This window comes from Leuresthes tenuis, unplaced genomic scaffold, assembly GCF_036924035.1.
Source record: "Leuresthes tenuis unplaced genomic scaffold, fLeuTen1.0.hap1 SCAF_9, whole genome shotgun sequence".
Taxonomy (NCBI): Eukaryota; Metazoa; Chordata; class Actinopteri; order Atheriniformes; family Atherinopsidae; genus Leuresthes; species Leuresthes tenuis.
The window spans coordinates 33,012,685-33,030,701 of record NW_027325363.1 but is presented as its reverse complement, the minus strand read 5'-3'; the positions used below and the strand labels follow the sequence as shown (position 1 = coordinate 33,030,701).

At 41.2% G+C, this 18,017-nt stretch overlaps 1 protein-coding gene across 1 annotated transcript in view; it reads left to right on the top strand.

The window, feature by feature from the left end:
* Nucleotides 1-12,542: 12,542 nt before the first annotated feature.
* Nucleotides 12,543-18,017, top strand: part of efhd1 (EF-hand domain family, member D1) — a 28,522-nt gene continuing 23,047 nt past the window's right edge. The window contains exon 1 of the mRNA XM_072393134.1: nucleotides 12,543-12,908. Within this exon, the coding sequence (XP_072249235.1) occupies nucleotides 12,571-12,908 (338 nt within the window). The 5' untranslated portion in view covers nucleotides 12,543-12,570. The remainder of the gene's footprint in view (nucleotides 12,909-18,017) is intronic.

The following is an 18,017-nucleotide window of genomic DNA, read 5'->3' as shown; positions in this document are numbered from 1 at the left end:
CACAGAGAAGCAGACGGTTCAACAGAGACAGCATCACAAGGGTTCACTAGTAAGTCAAATACATTCCAAAAGAACCTGAAGTTTGTGAGTGTTTTTTCAGACAAGTGAAGACAAATATTCAGCTTTAGCAGCTTTAACAGCCTGCTGATAATTAAGAAGGCAATCACGTAGGAGATCCCGAGAAACCTGGAGATTGTCTTTTTTCCACTTCCTCTCCGCCTGTCTACAAGCTCATTCTCAACTCATTCAGCCAAGGCTCAGTCTGTGGCTTAATGCGTATTAAAGTCATAGGTGCAATGGAGTCTAGCATCTCAGTGCAGAGAGAAACAAACAACTTCATACAAACATCCACATTGAGATTGCCAAAGTCATCCAGAGAATGAATCTTTCAAGCAGCAGAAAACTGCAGAGGAATCAAAGAATCAAAAACACGGAGACGGCGAGCGGGTGCAGTGTCTGTGGTGGGGGAGTAGGTAGTGAGAGGGAAAGTAAAACAGGTAGATGGTCGGAAAAGGGAATGTGGCATATTTCAGTTATTTGTACATCCAGTCCATATGACAGTGCAAGATCCAGAATATAGCCTTTTTCGTGCGTCAGTTCCGCAACAAACAGCATGAGATTAAGAGAGTCAATTAAATTCAGAAAGTCTTTGACCAGCGGTCTGGTCCCACAGCAGACATGCACGTTAAAATCTCCAACCATTAGAATGTGATCATACTCAAGAATAATACCCGACACAAAGTTTGCAAAGTCCTGTAGAAAGATCACAGGACAGAGAACAATCACAGGGATTTTTACCTCAGTTGGAGCTTAAAGCTGGAGCCATTGAAAGCTGGAGGCTGCTGGACCTGAAAGGTCGATTTGAATACGGATGCCAGTCCTCCACCTTTGCCGGTGCGAGGGGAGCTGAGGAACCTACATCCTGGAGGGAGGAGCTTTGAAAAAGAAGCAAGATCACCTTCACGGAGCCAGCTTTCAGTTAAGAACATAAAATCCAGTTTGGGTGAGGTAAAAAAGTAATTCAGTTAAAAAAGTCTTGTTGGTTACGGATCTCACATTCAACAAAGCCAACTTGAGATTAAGAAGGGTTATCGCCCTTTTATGCACTAAAGGTTGACCCTTGGCACCAAGACATCACCAATAGCAAATGTTTTACGTCCCTGACTACACCCTACTCGCTCCGAAAGCATATCCATAATTCCAGTTTAAGCTTATTGAGTTATATCGGGCCGGGGCTGAGCGACTAGTCCTTCACAATTACAGTACAATATACAGTGCACTCACAATATAGCACGACTGGCCTCCTTCACAGCCACCTGCTTCACAAACACATCTCACAAGTTGCTGTTTGCCCAATTATTGTCTTAATTCAAACACTCAGCTTTTCTATGCTCAACAATTTTCTTTGAATAATTTCAGCAATAATTTTCGCCTCACAGCAAGAGGGTTCCAGGTTCAACTCCTGACTGGGGCCTTTCTGTGTGGAGTTTGCATGTTCTCTCCGGGTTCCTCCCACTGTGCAAAAACATGCATGTTGAATTGGTGACTCTCAAATGGTCCTTAGTAGTGAGTGTGAGCGTGTGTGTGGTTGTTTGTCTCTGTGTGGCTCTGTGATGGACTGGTGACCTGTCCAGGATATGCCCTGCCTCTTGCCCGATGACCGCTGGGATAGGCTCCAGCCCCCACCTGCGACCCGACTGACGGATTAAGCAGGTGTAGAACATGGACGGATGGATGGATTCTTCAAAGAAATTAATGACATCCTCAGCCAGAGGCCGAGTGTGACTACCCTACCGTCTGAGTTAGAAGTTTTAATCAAACTTTTGATGGAAACACACAAGCTTAAAATTTCTATTAATGCGCATTTCCCAATGATTTTAATCACTTTTGGATGGAATCATGACTATTGTCTAGACAGGGCTCATTCTGATCTTAAACAACATTTTTTTTATAGATTAGATTCAACTTTATTGTCATTGCACAAAGTACAGGTACTGAGACAACAAGAGGAATTTATTTTCACCATGGTGACAGACAAGTGTGTTTGTATGCTGTGTCACCAAACTCTTGCGCTGTCTAAAAGAGGAAATCTGGAGCAGCACCACAACACCAACCACAACAAATTCGACAGTTTCCCCGCCAAGAGCGCAATCTACGCTAGGAAAGTTGCTGAGTTGAAAGCGGGGTTGAAGGCCCAGTAGTCGCTTTTCACAAAACCGGCAGCTCAAAATAAGGCTGTGACTGAAGCTTCATTCCGTATTAGTCATCTTTTGGCTAACCACATTTTTCACTACTGTTTGATGAATCCCTGGATGTAATGGACACAGCTCAGCTTGTTGTATTTGTCAGGATGTTTTCCCGGACTCTACAACAAAATAGGATCTCCTCACCCTTTTGCACTTTAAGGAGAGAACGCAAGGTGAGGATATTTACAACGCGTTTAAAAAAAAAAGACCGCGATAATGACGTTCTGATTCACACACTGGTGGCAATTACCACTGATGGATCCCCAGCAATGCATGGTGTGCGCACTGGATTTATTGTGCTGTGCCGTAATGACCATGATTTTCCTGACTTTGTGAATTACCACCGTGTCATTCACGAGCAGGCCTTGGCGGGGAAGGTCGTAAACTTTTCTCAAGTAAGGCCAAGCTCAGTGTTTAGAACACACAGCTGAAAAATGGGAGGCTGACACACTTTTCCAACCTGGAGAAAATGTCACAGGCCATCGGTGACAAGGACGCTTTTCATCCTGAGCAGTACTGTGTACTGTGTTCACCTGGACATAGTGGCAGCGGAGTTCAGTTGGCGTTTTGGTGAATTAGACGTCATGGAAGATGTTGCTGCATTCCAATTAAACCCATTCCTGACCATCGATGTGGAACATGTAGCAGCCAAATTGCATCAGGTATTTTCTCCGCTTAGTGGGGTTGACATGGAGATGGTTATTATGAACAGGCACTTTCGTCTGTGGAGGCCACTCGGGGTGATCACCAACTGGGGTTAATCCCGTCATGAAAGGTGGATGTATGTGGCGAGGTGTAGATTAGGACCCGAATGCAGATATTTCAAAATAAAACTTGATTTATTTAAACAAAGAACAAAAAAATTGTGGCTGAGCTGGAATACAAAAAACCTAAACTGTGGAGAAAAAAACAACACAAAACCTGACTATGACATTACATGTGCGAAAAAACCAATGACAAACCTGAAACATGAATGACGGTGAGGATTTCGCAGAGTGCATGGGGGAACCTGGAAACTAAATACTGAAGGGAGGTGATTAGTGATTAGAGTGTAGCTGAAGGGGAAACACAGGAACTTAATAACAGGGCAAGGGAAACCAAAGTAAAACATGACAAAAAAAAATGACAAAACCAAGAAATAAAAACAACAAAACCAACCGATGTGACAAGTCCCGTGTCCACTTAAGTTTAGTTATGAATTTTATCAAATGTGTGTACCTGTTTATGTGGTTTCATTTTGTTAGCTGGTTGGATAATAATTTATAGTTATGTAAAGAAAAGATTATAGAGTTGGATTATCATTTTCAAGAGAGATCAACAATGACAGAGAAAGATTCAATTGAGAGGATCATCTACAGTACACACGCTCATTTGCTCACCTCATGCTTGATCGACTTCCTGACTTTCGAGACTCTGGAGAGACTTTGATGTCTCTTCTCCTCTGGTTGGACATTGATATGTGGCCAATAGCAGTGCTGTCTTGGGGGTAGGGCACCTGGTACTTCAAAACAGAGGAAGTTACATTGTCATTCTCTGTTGTTCTGAAGTATGCTCAACAGTATGTTGATGAGATTACAGTACTTTGACATTGTAAGGCATCAGCTGACCTGTTTTATCATAAATTAGGCCAACGTGTTATTTTATGTCATCACTTTTGTTAATATTAATCGTAAGATTAGTTTGTCTGAATGTAGTTAGCTCACATGAGCATAATTTCAGTAGCCACCATAGTCTATAACAATGGGACCACATTTACCTCAAGTTGATAAAAGTTGGGGGCATAATTTTGTAACCTTATAGCCTGAAACATCCACAACAGAAAAATACAGCGCATATGTTAATTCAGTATTGATATTTATCCAAAAAACGTCATACTCAACTGCATAAAATGACAAAGACAATTACACTGTATTATAGTGATTAGTGAGTACTTCTACTTATGATACCAATTCAATATTTTTTGCAATTTGAACTTGTAAATGCTTTCATAACTGACTTCTCAATGCAGGAAGTTAACTTGTAGTAGACTATTTTCACAGTATGGTACTAGCAGTAAAATGCCCTCACCCAAAATTTCAATAAACTTTAATATAAATTTTGACATGGATCTGGAATGTTTTTGCAGTGAATAAATTTATATACATCTGACTCTGGGGATGTTTTAGGCAGTTATCGTCTTAGCCAGGTATTTAGATCTGCTTGAATATTTGTAAACATTTTCTTTCTTCTGTCATAATCCTCTCCATGTGGGGGATTGAATATGTGTTGGTGAACTCTGCCCATTTCAGAAAAAAAAATGGATTAATCCTTTTCATGATTTTATTGCATTATAGAATGGTTTTGTTGAAAGTACTTCATAACATTGTTTTTATTGCACTTTTTGTCCAAACCTTTTTCTCAGCCAACATTGTTTTATTTTTCCACAAAAACTTTAAGAGCGATTAGCATTTTACAGAAGTATCCTGACCAAACAGCAGATCAATGAGTATGGCTCTAGATATACATTTGGTGGTTCACAAGACAAGAAAAAAAAGTCATTCAGTTATTAAGTTTTACTTACAGATCAATAACAACAGGGCTCAAACAGGGAAATTCAAATCATTCAAAACATCATTCAAAACATCAATCATTTAAAATATTTGAAATCCATTTAATGAGACTAGCTCTCTCAAATTCAGTTACTATTGCTTCCATTTTATTTTAATGAGATAGAACAGCATGGCAAAATACCATTTTCTCATTTTAATACATGTGTTAAGGACAGAGTTCAATACCTGGGAAAAAATATGGAATCCTCACTCTTGGAGGATGTTCATTCAGTTGATCTATTTCAGTGTTCTCCAACCTTTTTAAGCCCAAGATCCCTGATCTCCACCTTGGTGAGAGGCAAGATCTACCTATTGAAGCATTGAAAGAAAAAGACCAGATTGTACTTCCAACTTGACACCTTTTACTCAGGCTAATTGTATTTCAATTATGTGAAATGCTGTGGTCCAACGTTCAAATTAATGCAACAAAGAAAACACTGTAACTAGCTTATCGAATTGGCCATAGCTTCACATCAACAAATCAACTTCAATTCTAAGCTATTCAATTTAATTTCAACACAAAAAGAAAACATTTTAGGAAATATATTTATAAATAAAATGTATTACCATTATTAAAATAGAACCATAATTGTGTTTGAACAAAATTCTCAGTGAGTGTAAATAAGCTCGGTGCAATTATGCACCATCTTATTCATCATCACTTTTCACATTGCCATCAGATGTCAAAACTGGCATGTTACTCACCCAGGTTAGTGAGATGGGTGTGACTGAAAACTGTCAGTGAGCGCTTTGTAGTTTGGCTCATAGCTACTGACAGCTAGTCTGAGACCATACACAACTACATCAACATTACTTTTCCCTTTTTCTCTTTTCTTCAAGTGTCCCTAACTTCTTATCTCCCTCTTGACTAAACACAACACAGAACACTAACTCACAAGACAGAAGGGTCTGCCCTCCTTGTCCTACGCACTCACCAGCTCATGGCATCCAAATCACTTTTGCATCACTCACCATAACGGTGCCCAAAGCACCCCAATGCACATGAGGCACATGACACCAACAAAGCAACCACTCCAAACAACACAACACTAACTCTAATTCTCTCCTCCCACTAAGCGCACCACATAACACACAAACAAAGGACCTATGTGTCTATGCATAGTAAGTACCAATAAAAAAATCAAATAGAAGGCTTCGGTTTTTGTGGTGAATAGAATGAAATGTAACTTAGAATATGGTTTGATTTTAATTTTCTATTTGAATTACAAAAAATGTTGATATAGATGTTTTTCTTCTTTAGCCCGGTGTGTTCTTGAGATTCTAAGCTCAAACAGGGGAAAATTTGTTGAAATTCTACTGATGTTTCAGGAAGAGCAGTGACATAGGGTGAACCAGATACAGCAACATTTTATTCAATGATCACGCCACCCTTGACTGTAGTAGGAAACAAATTTACTTCTCCAAAATATGTGTAGACCATAACCCATAGATGGTGGAGGAGTTTGGTGTCACGATCCATGTATTTTTTGTGTTTTTCTGTTTAGTCTCCAGTTTGTTTAGCCTTGCCATTTCCTCAGTTCCCTCCTGCCAGTCATCAGCTCCACTCACTTCACCTGTATTTCTTCCCTCAGCTTGTTGTTTTTTCTAGTTTAGTTTTTTGGTTCTCCAGCGTTGGCTGTGATCTTCATTTATATTATAATAAACTGATTTAAGTTTCCTCTCTGGCTCCTGTCCCAATGTCTGCATCTGGGTGCTCCTTCGCTTCCACCTCTAAAATGTGACTGAAGGATCTGACCACACTGTTGACCCAGCAGACACACTTCCTTGTTGGTCTCAAGCCTCACTGTCCCTGTGGAGTTATCAGGGGAGAAAATGATGTCCGTCAGGGACTTTACCTGCTGCTCTGAGGAGAAAGCTGAGTTCAACCGGTCTCCTGTGCTGCGGTCTCCAGCAGCACCACCTCCAGGCCCTCAACGAAACCCTCCAGAGCTTTTGTGACTGCTTGGTAGAGGGGGTCGGTCCTGCGAAGAGACTGAGAGTGGCAAGCAAAGTGATGGACATACTCCAAGAAAGGCCTGTCCTCAGGTTGCCTGGATTGACAGAGCTCTGGGAGTGGGCTAGAATGGTGCACCCCTCCACCGAGCTCGCCTCTTCCAGTCCCTTTTCCAGAGGGAGCCAAGCCGAGTTTGCCTCTTCCACTCCCTGATCCAGAGGGGGCTCCTGTGTTTTGCCTGAGTTTCCATTTTTGCTGTTGTTCATTTGAGGTTATATTGACCTATTCTTAAGAACCAGGGACCAAATGTATAAAACTGTGTGCAGATTCATGACTAAAGCTGTAATGTGCTTATACATTCTTTTCACCAAATTTATAAAGCTGGCTCTCTTCTACAGATCTAAATAGCTGAGAAAGTATACACATGTGCTTGAACCTGATTTCCACTCCTATTTTTAGTCATGAATGCATGTGGACAACCCCTTAATTTCTCAAAAGACACAGTTTACACTCTAAATTGGCATAAAAAAGAAAGCAACACTAAAGAAAAGTGCAGTTTTACCAAAAAAACTTAGTCTTATAAGAGTAGTTCTAGAATAGATTATTTTTTCATCCCTAAGTTATTGCTTTTCTCTGTTGTGTCTTGTGATACAGGAACTATTTCTATTTCTGATCACAGCCCAGTATTTTTACAGTTGCTTTTTACCGAGAGACAGTGCTCCTCTAATTCCTGGAGGTTCAATCCACACCTACTAAGTGATCCCAAATCCATTTCTTATTTTAAATCAGAATTTAACGTATTTTACGAAATAAATAAAACCCCAGCTATAACCCTGTCAATATTGTGGGAAACCTGTAAGGTTTATGCTAGAGGCCTTATTATCTCTTATGCTAGAAGCAAACAACGCAAATCTTTAGAAGCCCAAAGGGAATTGGAAGGCACACTTGCTGATTTAGAGAAGACGTATGCAAAATATCCCTCTGATATTAACATGAAGGCAATGTTGGCTACAAGAGCATCTTTTCTTACTCATAGAGCTGAGCAGAGGATTCAATTTGCTAAACAAAGGTTATATGAGTATGGTAATAAACCAAGTAAGTATCTTGCAAGACTAGTGAACAAGAGGACTGACTCTCAGACAATTCCATCCATTAAAGACAAAAATGGACATAATAAGTCTGACACAGTTAATATTTGAGGTTTTTAGAGAATTTTATAACCAGCCATATAGCAGTGAGGAGCCCCCGGAAGCACAGGACCTGATTGATAGATTTATGTCGAAGCTTACTTTACCTAAACTAACAGAGGAGCAAAAACAGGGGCTAAATGGACCGATTACGAAGCAGGAGGTTCTAGTGGCATTGCAGACCTTACAATCAGGGAAGTGTCCAGGCCCAGACGGCCTTAGCAGTGAATTCTATAAAGATTTTAAATCAGAGCTTATGGGTCCCTTTTTGGAGATGCTGAACGAATCACTTAATAAAGGCTCTTTACCTAGATCACTTACAGAGGCCAATATTAGCCTCATACTTAAAAAAGGAAAACCAGCTGATGAATGTCCTTCATACCGACCTATTAGTCTCCTGAATGTTGATTTTAAAATCTTATCTAAAATATTAGCGCAGCGTCTTGAGAAGGTTTTGCCCTCCATTAGCAACACTGATCAGACAGGGTTCATTATTGGTAGGAACTCCTGTAACAACATGAGAAGGTTATTAAATGTAATTCAGTTGTCGCATCAGTGGAGGTTGTCCAGTATGGTGATAAGTCTAGAAGCCGAAAAAGCCTTTGACAAATGTTTGGGCTTGGAGATACCTTCGGCAGCTGGGTTAGGCTTTTATATAACAGACCACTGGCTGCTGTACGGATCAATGGCCAGGTTTCATCCGACTTTCCTCTGGGCAGGGGAACAAGGCCTTTATCCCCATTGTTGTTTGCTATAGCAATCGAGCCCCTCGCAGAAGCTATAAGGAATAGCCCAGATATCACTGGAATCTCAGTTGGTGGGAAAGATCATAAAATAGCCTTATATGCTGATGATATATTGCTTTTTATAAGTAATCCAACAAAATCTATACCAGCTGTTTTGGAGATAATAAATCAATTTAGTACAATTTAGTAAATTTTTCTAAGTCTGAAGTCATGCCGCTGGGCAACTCTTCTCGGCCCATCTCCTGTCCATTTAAATGGTCGCCCGCAGGCTTTACTTATCTTGGGATTTTCATCACCCCATCATTAGAAGCAATGTACAAGGCCAACTTTGAACCTCTGTTAAAACATATATGTGATGACCTGGACAGATGGATATCTCTTCCACTGTCAATGATGGGTAGAATTGCTTTACTCAAAATGAACATTCTGCCGAGACTACTTTATCACTTTCAAATGGTCCCTATTTTACTTTATAATAAAACAATTAGAAGGGTAAATGGCTGGATCAGTTCATTTATATGGAACAGAAAGAAACCATGACTAAAAATGTCTAACTTGCAAATGTCTGTAGAGCAGGGAGGCTTAGCTGTCCCAAACATTAGGCTCTATCAGCTGGCCGCACAGCTCCGGTACATAGCCGAGTGGATTAATAATGATCCAGATTCGGTGTGGTTAGATCTGGAGTCGGCGAACGCGGGTAATGGCCTCACAGGTGTTTTATTTGTCTTGGACTCAACGAAAACTAAGAATGCTAGGGACAATAACATCATAATTACAACAAGTCTGAAAGCCTGGCAAGCGATAAGAAAGTTGGAGGGTCGTTCTAAAACATTGTCGTCGCTAGCTCCGATATATGGGAACATGGATTTTGCCCCAGCCCGCTCAGACATGGGATTTAAGATGTGGGAGGAGAGGGGGATTTTAACTCTGGGACATTTATTTGATAAAGGAGTGATGCTTACATTTGAACAAATCCGACAGAAATATGGTCTCCCCAGTAATCACTTCTTCAGGTATCTGCAAATTCGCAACTTCATTCAGAATCAAAGAAGGTATGATTTTAACTGTCAGACTTCACAGATGGAACGTCTACTTCTTGGTAGAGGCAAGAAAGCAGTTCTCGGTCGGGGATATGCTGAGCTCAACTCTGTTAGCAATATGAACTTAGAGTATCTTCGATACAAATGGAATGCTGACTTAAATCTTACAATAGATGAATCAACATGGTTGGAAATATGGTGGTTAGCCAGAGAGATCTCCATATGTAACAGAACCAGAGAGACCCAGTTTAGAATATTACATCGCTTGCAGATTACACCACAGCTCAGACACAAGATGAACTCAAGTTTGTCTGAAAAGTGTTCCAAGTGTCAGGTAGAGGTGGGAAGCTATAGGCACTGTGTGTGGACATGTATCCATGTTGAGGAGTACTGGGGTAAAATTGTTAGCAAACTTCATTTGATTTTTAATGTCCAGCTTGATGCTGATCCTCAGGTTCTGCTTCTCGCCTTGCCCAGTCGTCATATTAAAGGGTCTCATCAAAGAAGGCTGCTCAGTATTCTTACATTTGCTGCTCGGAAAAATATATTGCTTAGATGGATCGATAATGCTCCACCTACAATTAGGGGTTGGCACAAAGTTGTATTCGATTTACTACCAATGGAATATCTAACGTGCAGATTCAAATGTAACATGGATGATTTTGGTAGGATTTGGACCCCTTTCTTTAAGTATGCAGGTAAAAGACTCACAACCTGTCACGGAGCGTGGTGCGAGAAGGGACCCAGATGCAGTTCTTCTCAAAAATCAAAAGGGTTTATTTCCAAAACGGGGAGCAGGAACAAAAGGCGCGGCAGAGCCGGATTATCAAAAATACTTAACATAAAAAAAAGACACTAACAAAACAAGGCTATGAAAAACCACTATGACTAACGCTTTCTTAAACAGGCTATGAGGCAGGCAATCAAACTTATCTTTTGGCGTGGAAGCATAAAGGGACAGTGAGGTAAGGATTCTGCAGTGACTGAAAGGAAACCAGAAGACTAAATACTGTGGAGGGAGTGATCAGTGAATGAGGTGCAGTTGTGAACAATTAACCAGGTGACTTGATTGAACTGAGGTGGCAGGGGAAAAACAGGACTAGAACATAACTGAAACCATGATTAAACAAACTGTGACATTACATAAACTTCTATACCCGACTGTGACACAACCATTGTATTAAATGGGATGTTAAATGGCAATGAGGGGAACTGGCTAACTGATGTTTTTAGATCATAAGGTTGGACATTAATTTACTCATTTTCATTTAAGGGAACAAACAAAAAAAACCATAGCATTTTCTCTCTAAATTGACAGTTATTTTCTTTATTACTCTTCTTTCTTTGCTGATATGTATTTGCTGCATCGCTGTCAATTGTAACTGGACTGAGCGTTTCCTTATGTATTTGTGTGATTGTGTATATATACTTGGTTCCCACATCCTCCCAGTGATACTCTCACAGCTTATTTATATAGGGAGGTGTTTTTTTTTGTATTGTACTGTGTATAACATACAAGTAGTCAGAGATTTGTTTTTGTGGCCATGTTGTTTTGTTGTTTGTTGTCTGTGTTCATGTCAGAAAATGTAATAAAAATATTGTTAAAAATATATATATATATATTAGTCTTGTCAGTCAAGCAGAGTGAAATAAGTTTTATTTGGTGATCTCAGTTCTGGAAATATGGACTGAACAAAAACTAGTAAATTACAAAAGTAACAAGTGATGAGCTTTGTAAGTGAACAAATTATCTTTCACAAGTGAAAGGAAATTGTTGCATCATAAATCAAAATGTGCTTCAGCTCACACATCACAAAAGGGCTATGGCAGAGGATGGACAACTCCTGTTTTATCTGCAATGGATGAGCTCACTGCCTGCATCCAATACGGTCATGATCATGGCATGGATCATGGCATTTTCTGTTGTACCCTGCCTCGTGTCCAATAACAACTGGCATAGGCTCCAGCCCCAACCTGAATTGGACATAGAAAATGAATGGATGGATTATCATTATTTTATGTAAATGTTTTAAGTCTCAGTAGACAGGCCTTTTGCTGCTTTTACATGATGCAATGCTGCTGTTTTTCATTACAACCAGAATTCCTCTAAGTAAGAGTCCATTGTGAAAACTGATAAGAAACCAATTAAAAAAAAAATCACACTTTGCAATATTTGTGATATGTGTTTTATTGTAAATGAAGTGGCCTCCTTTTCCAATTCGACTTCTGGTCCACTTGTCCGGTTCACTTGTTGTCCGGCAAGAAGGAGTGGAGCTTAGAATATGCTTGCTGCTTAACCTTGTGTTCGTGAAGGCAACTGTCTCCATTCTCAGCTTAACTGCTCACACACATGCCTTTGTAGTACACGCGTTACTGGAGGGGGCACACCCAAGGCCATAACCATGGAATCAACATTGAGGGGGACCAAATGTCCCCTAATGTATATAATGTATATGGTCATTTCGGCCTTGGGCACACCTAATCATCTAAAGAGAGAGCTGAGCGTCTCTTCAGGTGATTCAAACTAACCCCAACTACTCTGAATCTTGGAGGCTTACTGCCTTCAGATGGGGTAGATCTAAAGCCACATTCATTCATTTTTAAATTTCAGGTAAACAGAGACCTAATACTCATACAATGATCATACACGAGGAGGTAAAACAAAATGTAGCCTTTTTTTGTTTCAATCAATTCAAGGTAAATCACTCCACAGGTTTGTAATCATGAGACAAACCTCTTATTCTGAAATGTGACCGGACGCACTGCTGTGTGCGTTGAAGGTTGAAAGCGATTGACAGTGAAGGAATTTATGTCAGACACCATTGTAATTGACAGCTTCATTGAGAAGCCTTGTCTCCTCAGCATGGCATCCGAAGAGCTTGCTAGGAAGCTGCAGTCACGACTCGTTGCTACGCAGAAGGCTGAACTATTGTTTGAACCCGATCAGAATCCCGTCCGAACTAAAGCGCAGGAGCCCGATAATATCTGCGGCGATTCGCCGTCCGAGTTATCCGCCAAGCTGAACCGCAGGCAGGACATCAACGACGGAACCGCTGCTCCTCGAGCTGCACGTATCTTCAATCCCTATACGGAATTCAAAGAGTTCTCTCGTAAACAGATTAAGGAGATGGAGATGATGTTCAAACGGTAAGGCTGGACACATAATTTTTTTTGTTTTTCTGTTTCATCGTGTAAAGGCGGTCTGATTTGTTTACTAACTGTCGAAAGGATTGGAGGTGACTGAACATGCAGGACTGAAGCTCGTGATTAGATTAAGATGCTACTACTTACATGAAGCCTTCACCAGTAAAGGCTGATTCAAATTGAGTCACTGCAGGCCCTCTTCATTCTGCCGGAAGTTTTTTTTTCCAAGTCTTATCTATCGAGGGTCATGTCTTTATGGGGAATACCTCTGAGAAGCTGTGGCACTGCTGAAACAGTCTGGGTTGCTGGTCACACGGGATCCGTAGATGTGTAAAAGTAGGAATTTCAATTAATGGGGGGACACCTAACCAAAGTACTCTTAGCAGCTAGAGTGAAATGATGCAGTGTGTCCTTTAAAGTCCAGTTTGATGTGCCAAAATTAAATGGAATGCATCATTACAGTAAATTACCTTTTTTAACAATCAGTGTGTATATGTGGTGTTGGAGCTTGTTGGTGTTTAAACTTTCTGAATGTTATGTGTAGTTTAGGCTTAAAGTTGAGCCTGGTGACAAATAAGGGAGTTGGTCCCTTAGTATAGTTAATCTGGCTCTATGGGCCATAACAATCTACCACTCTGCTGAAAGTCAATCACACAAGGGAGCTGCTGAGAGAAAATATTTCTACTGGGTAGGGTTAGGCTTCAGTACAGTTAAATTCAAATCAGTTAATTCTTTCTTGATTCCAGAATTAAAATGATTATCGTTAAAGATATACAATTATTATAGACAGACAACAAAATTGAATATAGTAAAATTTAGCAGACAAACATTTAGAAAATTGAAGTATAGCAGAGAGAGCTGTGGCAGAAATATTAAGTGGGGTTGGGTATTGTTTTTACAGTACACACATGGCTTCAGAAGGTAACACAAGTAATCAACATGGACTGAAACTCACAGCCGACATTCAATATCTGGCGTGTGGAGATGCGCCTTCTCAATGTTTAGGATTACATAATCTGTTGTTGATAAGCACCCTAATCTGTCCTTTCTCACTGGACCTTATTCCAGTTGCCATTGGGCAATAGACCCTGGACAAGTCGCCAGTCCATCACAGGGCTATTTTATGATAGATTTTTTTTTCTTCAGCCCTTTATTTAATAATTTTACTTCTATTTATTTTATGACACTTATGATAGATTTTTTTATTTTCACCCATCCATCCATTATCTTTTGCTGATCTGAGGTAGGGTTGCTGAGGCAGCATGTCCAGGACAGAAACCAAGACCCCAGTGATACGCTTCAATTACTCCTGGGGGATTCTGATATGCCCAAAAGGGATATACAATCTCTCCAGTGAGTTCTGGGTCAGCCAAAAAAACCAAAAGCAGCACTCTGGAAATCAGGAACAGTTGGTAATTACTTTTATTTACTTTAGCAGATGAGGAAAATTGGCCAACAGTTCTTTAGCAGCCCGTAGCAAAGTGAAGGGGCTTATGAGAGACGAGGTAGCAGAGGCAAGGTGTCCAGAGCCAGAAGAGCCAGCTGATGATGCAGAGGTGCCGACGAGGAGCGAGCAGCGGAGGAGTCAGGGCCAGGTGGAGGAGTTGAAGCCAGGAGAAGTTACAGATGTCAGAAACGCTGAGGCAGAGTTCATCGGGAGGCAGGCGAGGAGAGCAGATTGGACACAGGCAGGGTTGGCAACAAGAGATCAGGCAGGTCATGAACACGGGAATGTCTTGCATGGATGCAGTAGAACAATCTGGCAAAGGTGAGCAGGTGAGTGGAAAATAACTGAGGCAGAGAGATAGGAGGGGAGACAGGAAGGATGAACTGTCACTGAAGTCTCTTTTTGACTGGATGTGCCCCAAAACCTGAAAAGAGGAAACCAGGGTGCATCCTTATCAGATGCCTTGACCACGTCAGCTTACTTCTTTCATGAGGAGGAGTAGTTTGTCAACCCCTGTCTCCCTCAGGATGTGAAAGCTCTATCTCACTCTGTGTCCAAGGCTGATCCATCCATCCATCTTTAATTTAATACAGGGGGGAGAGAGGGACTGCAGCCTATCCCAGCTGTCATTGGGTGAGGGCAATACCCTGGACAGGTTGCCATTCCATCACAAGGCCACACAGAGAAAAATGAGAGAAACAACCATGCACGCTCACACTCACTCCCAGGGTCAATTTAAAGACACCACTTAACCTAACATAACCTTAGCATTTGTTCAAGGTTAGGACCCATGTCCGACCTAGAGGGAGCACTCAACCATTTTCCAGTTGAGAACCATGGCCTCAGACTTGGTGGGGCTGACTTTAATCCCGATCGCTTCACACTTGGCTGCAAACGTTACAGTGCACGCTGAAAGTCATAGCTTGAAGAAGCCAACAGAATAACATCATCCACAAAAAGCAGAGATGTAACCCTAAGGTTCCCAAACCAGACGCCCTCTTCTACCGAGCTACACTTTGAGATCCTGTCTATGTCTGGAATAGAGCCAGAGCAGATAGTCATAGCGTGTTTGTTTGTGCTGCTGCAGCAGTATTAAAAAAAGAAAAGAAAATGAGTGCTCCCTCGGAAGAAACGATGGAAGACACAGCCCAAGGAGTAAGGGATGACATTGTTGATAAGAAAGGCCCGTGTTGTGTCTAATTGCCATGCCAACCTGATGAGGGAATCACCCTCAACTGGGTGCATGGTGTCACTCCCCGAGTGTGGGAGGGTGTTCCCCCAGTAATTAAAGACCACCTGTGGACACGGCAAGATGTAAGGAGAAAGCTTTTCTCCCCCTTCCCCTTTCTCCAAAGTTTAAACATTTTTTAGAAAATAAAATAAATAAATTTTGAACTAAAGAACCGCATATTATTCCCTGCACCTCACAATCTGGTGCCAAAACCCTGGATATAATCCAACAGAAGATGACCAAGATTTTGTTGGATTAGGAATTCGATTTAAGCTGCAGGGACAAAGAAAAAGAGAAGCATGGCTGAAGGCAGTGTGTGAACGAAAAGGATAAGAGGGACCGTGAGAGCTGCCACGACCCTGCTACTGAACAAGATTGATGGGGAACATTCTAAGGAGGAACCAGATCTTGATGCTCTGGAAGAATTCATGGAACAGTTGATCAGTAAGGAACAAAGTTTAATTGAATATGACCGAGACATTGAAGCAGCAACTGATGAAAATGAATTGGAGGAAGAGATAAACTCAGCAATTGAGTATATGGATGGCATAAGCGCACGGAAGACAAGAATCAGATGCGCAATGCGCATGGATGGAGAAGCAAGTAGCGCAAGTAACTCCAGTCAAGGAAACAATGGACAAAGAATGAACAATGGACAGTTTAACTCCCCAAATTAGTCATGCTGAAGTTTTCTGAGGAAATAAATGAGTGGCAAGGGTTTTGGGGTCAATATCAAACAGCGATACATGGTAATGAAGGTTTGAGGTTTTGAGAGAAATTTAGTTACTTGAAGTCATTTTTAACAGGTACCGCTGCAAGTGCAGTTGCAGGCCTTGCATTGTCTGATGATAATTATGGTGGTGCAATTGAAATGCTGAAAAAAGATGTGGCTGCAAGGACCTGGTGATAAATGCACACATGAACAAGTTACTAAATATGACTCCAGTGAGAAGAGCCACTGATGTAGCGTCTTTACGCAAACTGTGAGGTGTAAGTGCGCAGCCTTGATGCCATGGATGTTGTATCCGACACTAATGGAAGTCTTTTATGCCCCATATTGTTAAAAATTATTCCTGAGGAAATTGCTCTTGAGTTCACTCAACAAGAAGCAGCTCCTGTACTCAGTGTACTCAAAGCAAAGGATTTGATGGAGTTCCTGAAACTAGACGTGGAAAGCAGAGAGAGAATAGCAAATCTCATACAAAAAAGAGAAGGACATCAGACTCAGGAAAGAAATGTTGGCCGTGAGAAGGAGCGCAAAACAGGAAGACCATTCACGGGCACCACGGCCTCGGCTGCAGCTTTCCACACATGATAACGGTAACTGTTTGTTTTGTGGGAGGGGTGATTATAAATCTCCCGAGTTCACATAAATTACTGTCTATATCAGAAGAGATAAATTAAAGTGATTTGGCAGATGTTTTGTATGTCTTGGGCCTAGACACCTTGCGCGTAATTGCAAGGCACAAGACATTGGATGTGACGCATGTGGCAAAAGATATTATGAAACTGTTTGCATGCAACAATCAAAATGTGCACAAGATAACGTTAACAAACCCTCACCTACAGACTGTAGTATCAGTTTCCTCAAGTAATTCTGAAGGCAACACTGTATTGTTACAAACTGCTACAATGTGGATAGATGCCCCTAACCGAGCCAATTAGCGAAATGTTTATTAGATGGGGGGAGTCAACGCAGTTTCATTTGGGAAGGCATCTCCAGGGCTCTGGGTCTGCCAATTGTGGGGACAGAAGTTATAAAGTTACACACATTTGGCTCTGTAACTCACAAAAGAGTGATATCAAAAAAGGTCAAGACCATTCTGAGAAACTTAAAAACAAATGAAGCTGTGGATGTGGAGTTATTGAAAACGCCAACTGTGTGCTCTTTAAAAATACAAATGGCAGATGAAACATTAGGACGGTCTGTGGAAGACAAAGGTCTACAGCTCTCTGACACCCCGGTGAGAGGCATGGAAAAGGAATGTCTGGGAATCCTCATTGGAGGAGATCAATACTGGAAAGTGGTGTTAGGGTTAGCGTTAGGTACGCATAGACTGACTTAACAACATACTCGTGGCTTTGGAAAGTAACGTGCAAACATGAAATTATGCAAGTGGAACACCAACTCACCTGTGTTGCAAACTATGTGTAAACAGGAACATGAAATCGAACAAGTGGAAGTCAAAGGTCAAAATCCGCTCAAGGTCCTGGGCTTGAACCGACACTGATGAATATGTGTTTGAGACTAACGAATTGAACACAAAGTGAGGTGTGCTTCAGACTGCTGCGCACATCTTTGATCCTATTGGATTGTTGTCTCCATTCATCATTTGTGTGAAGTGTCTTCTCCAGGAGATGTGGGAAAGAGAAATTGCATGGGACCAAGATCTTCCTGATGATCTGGCAGAGAAATGGCATGAATGGTGTTCAG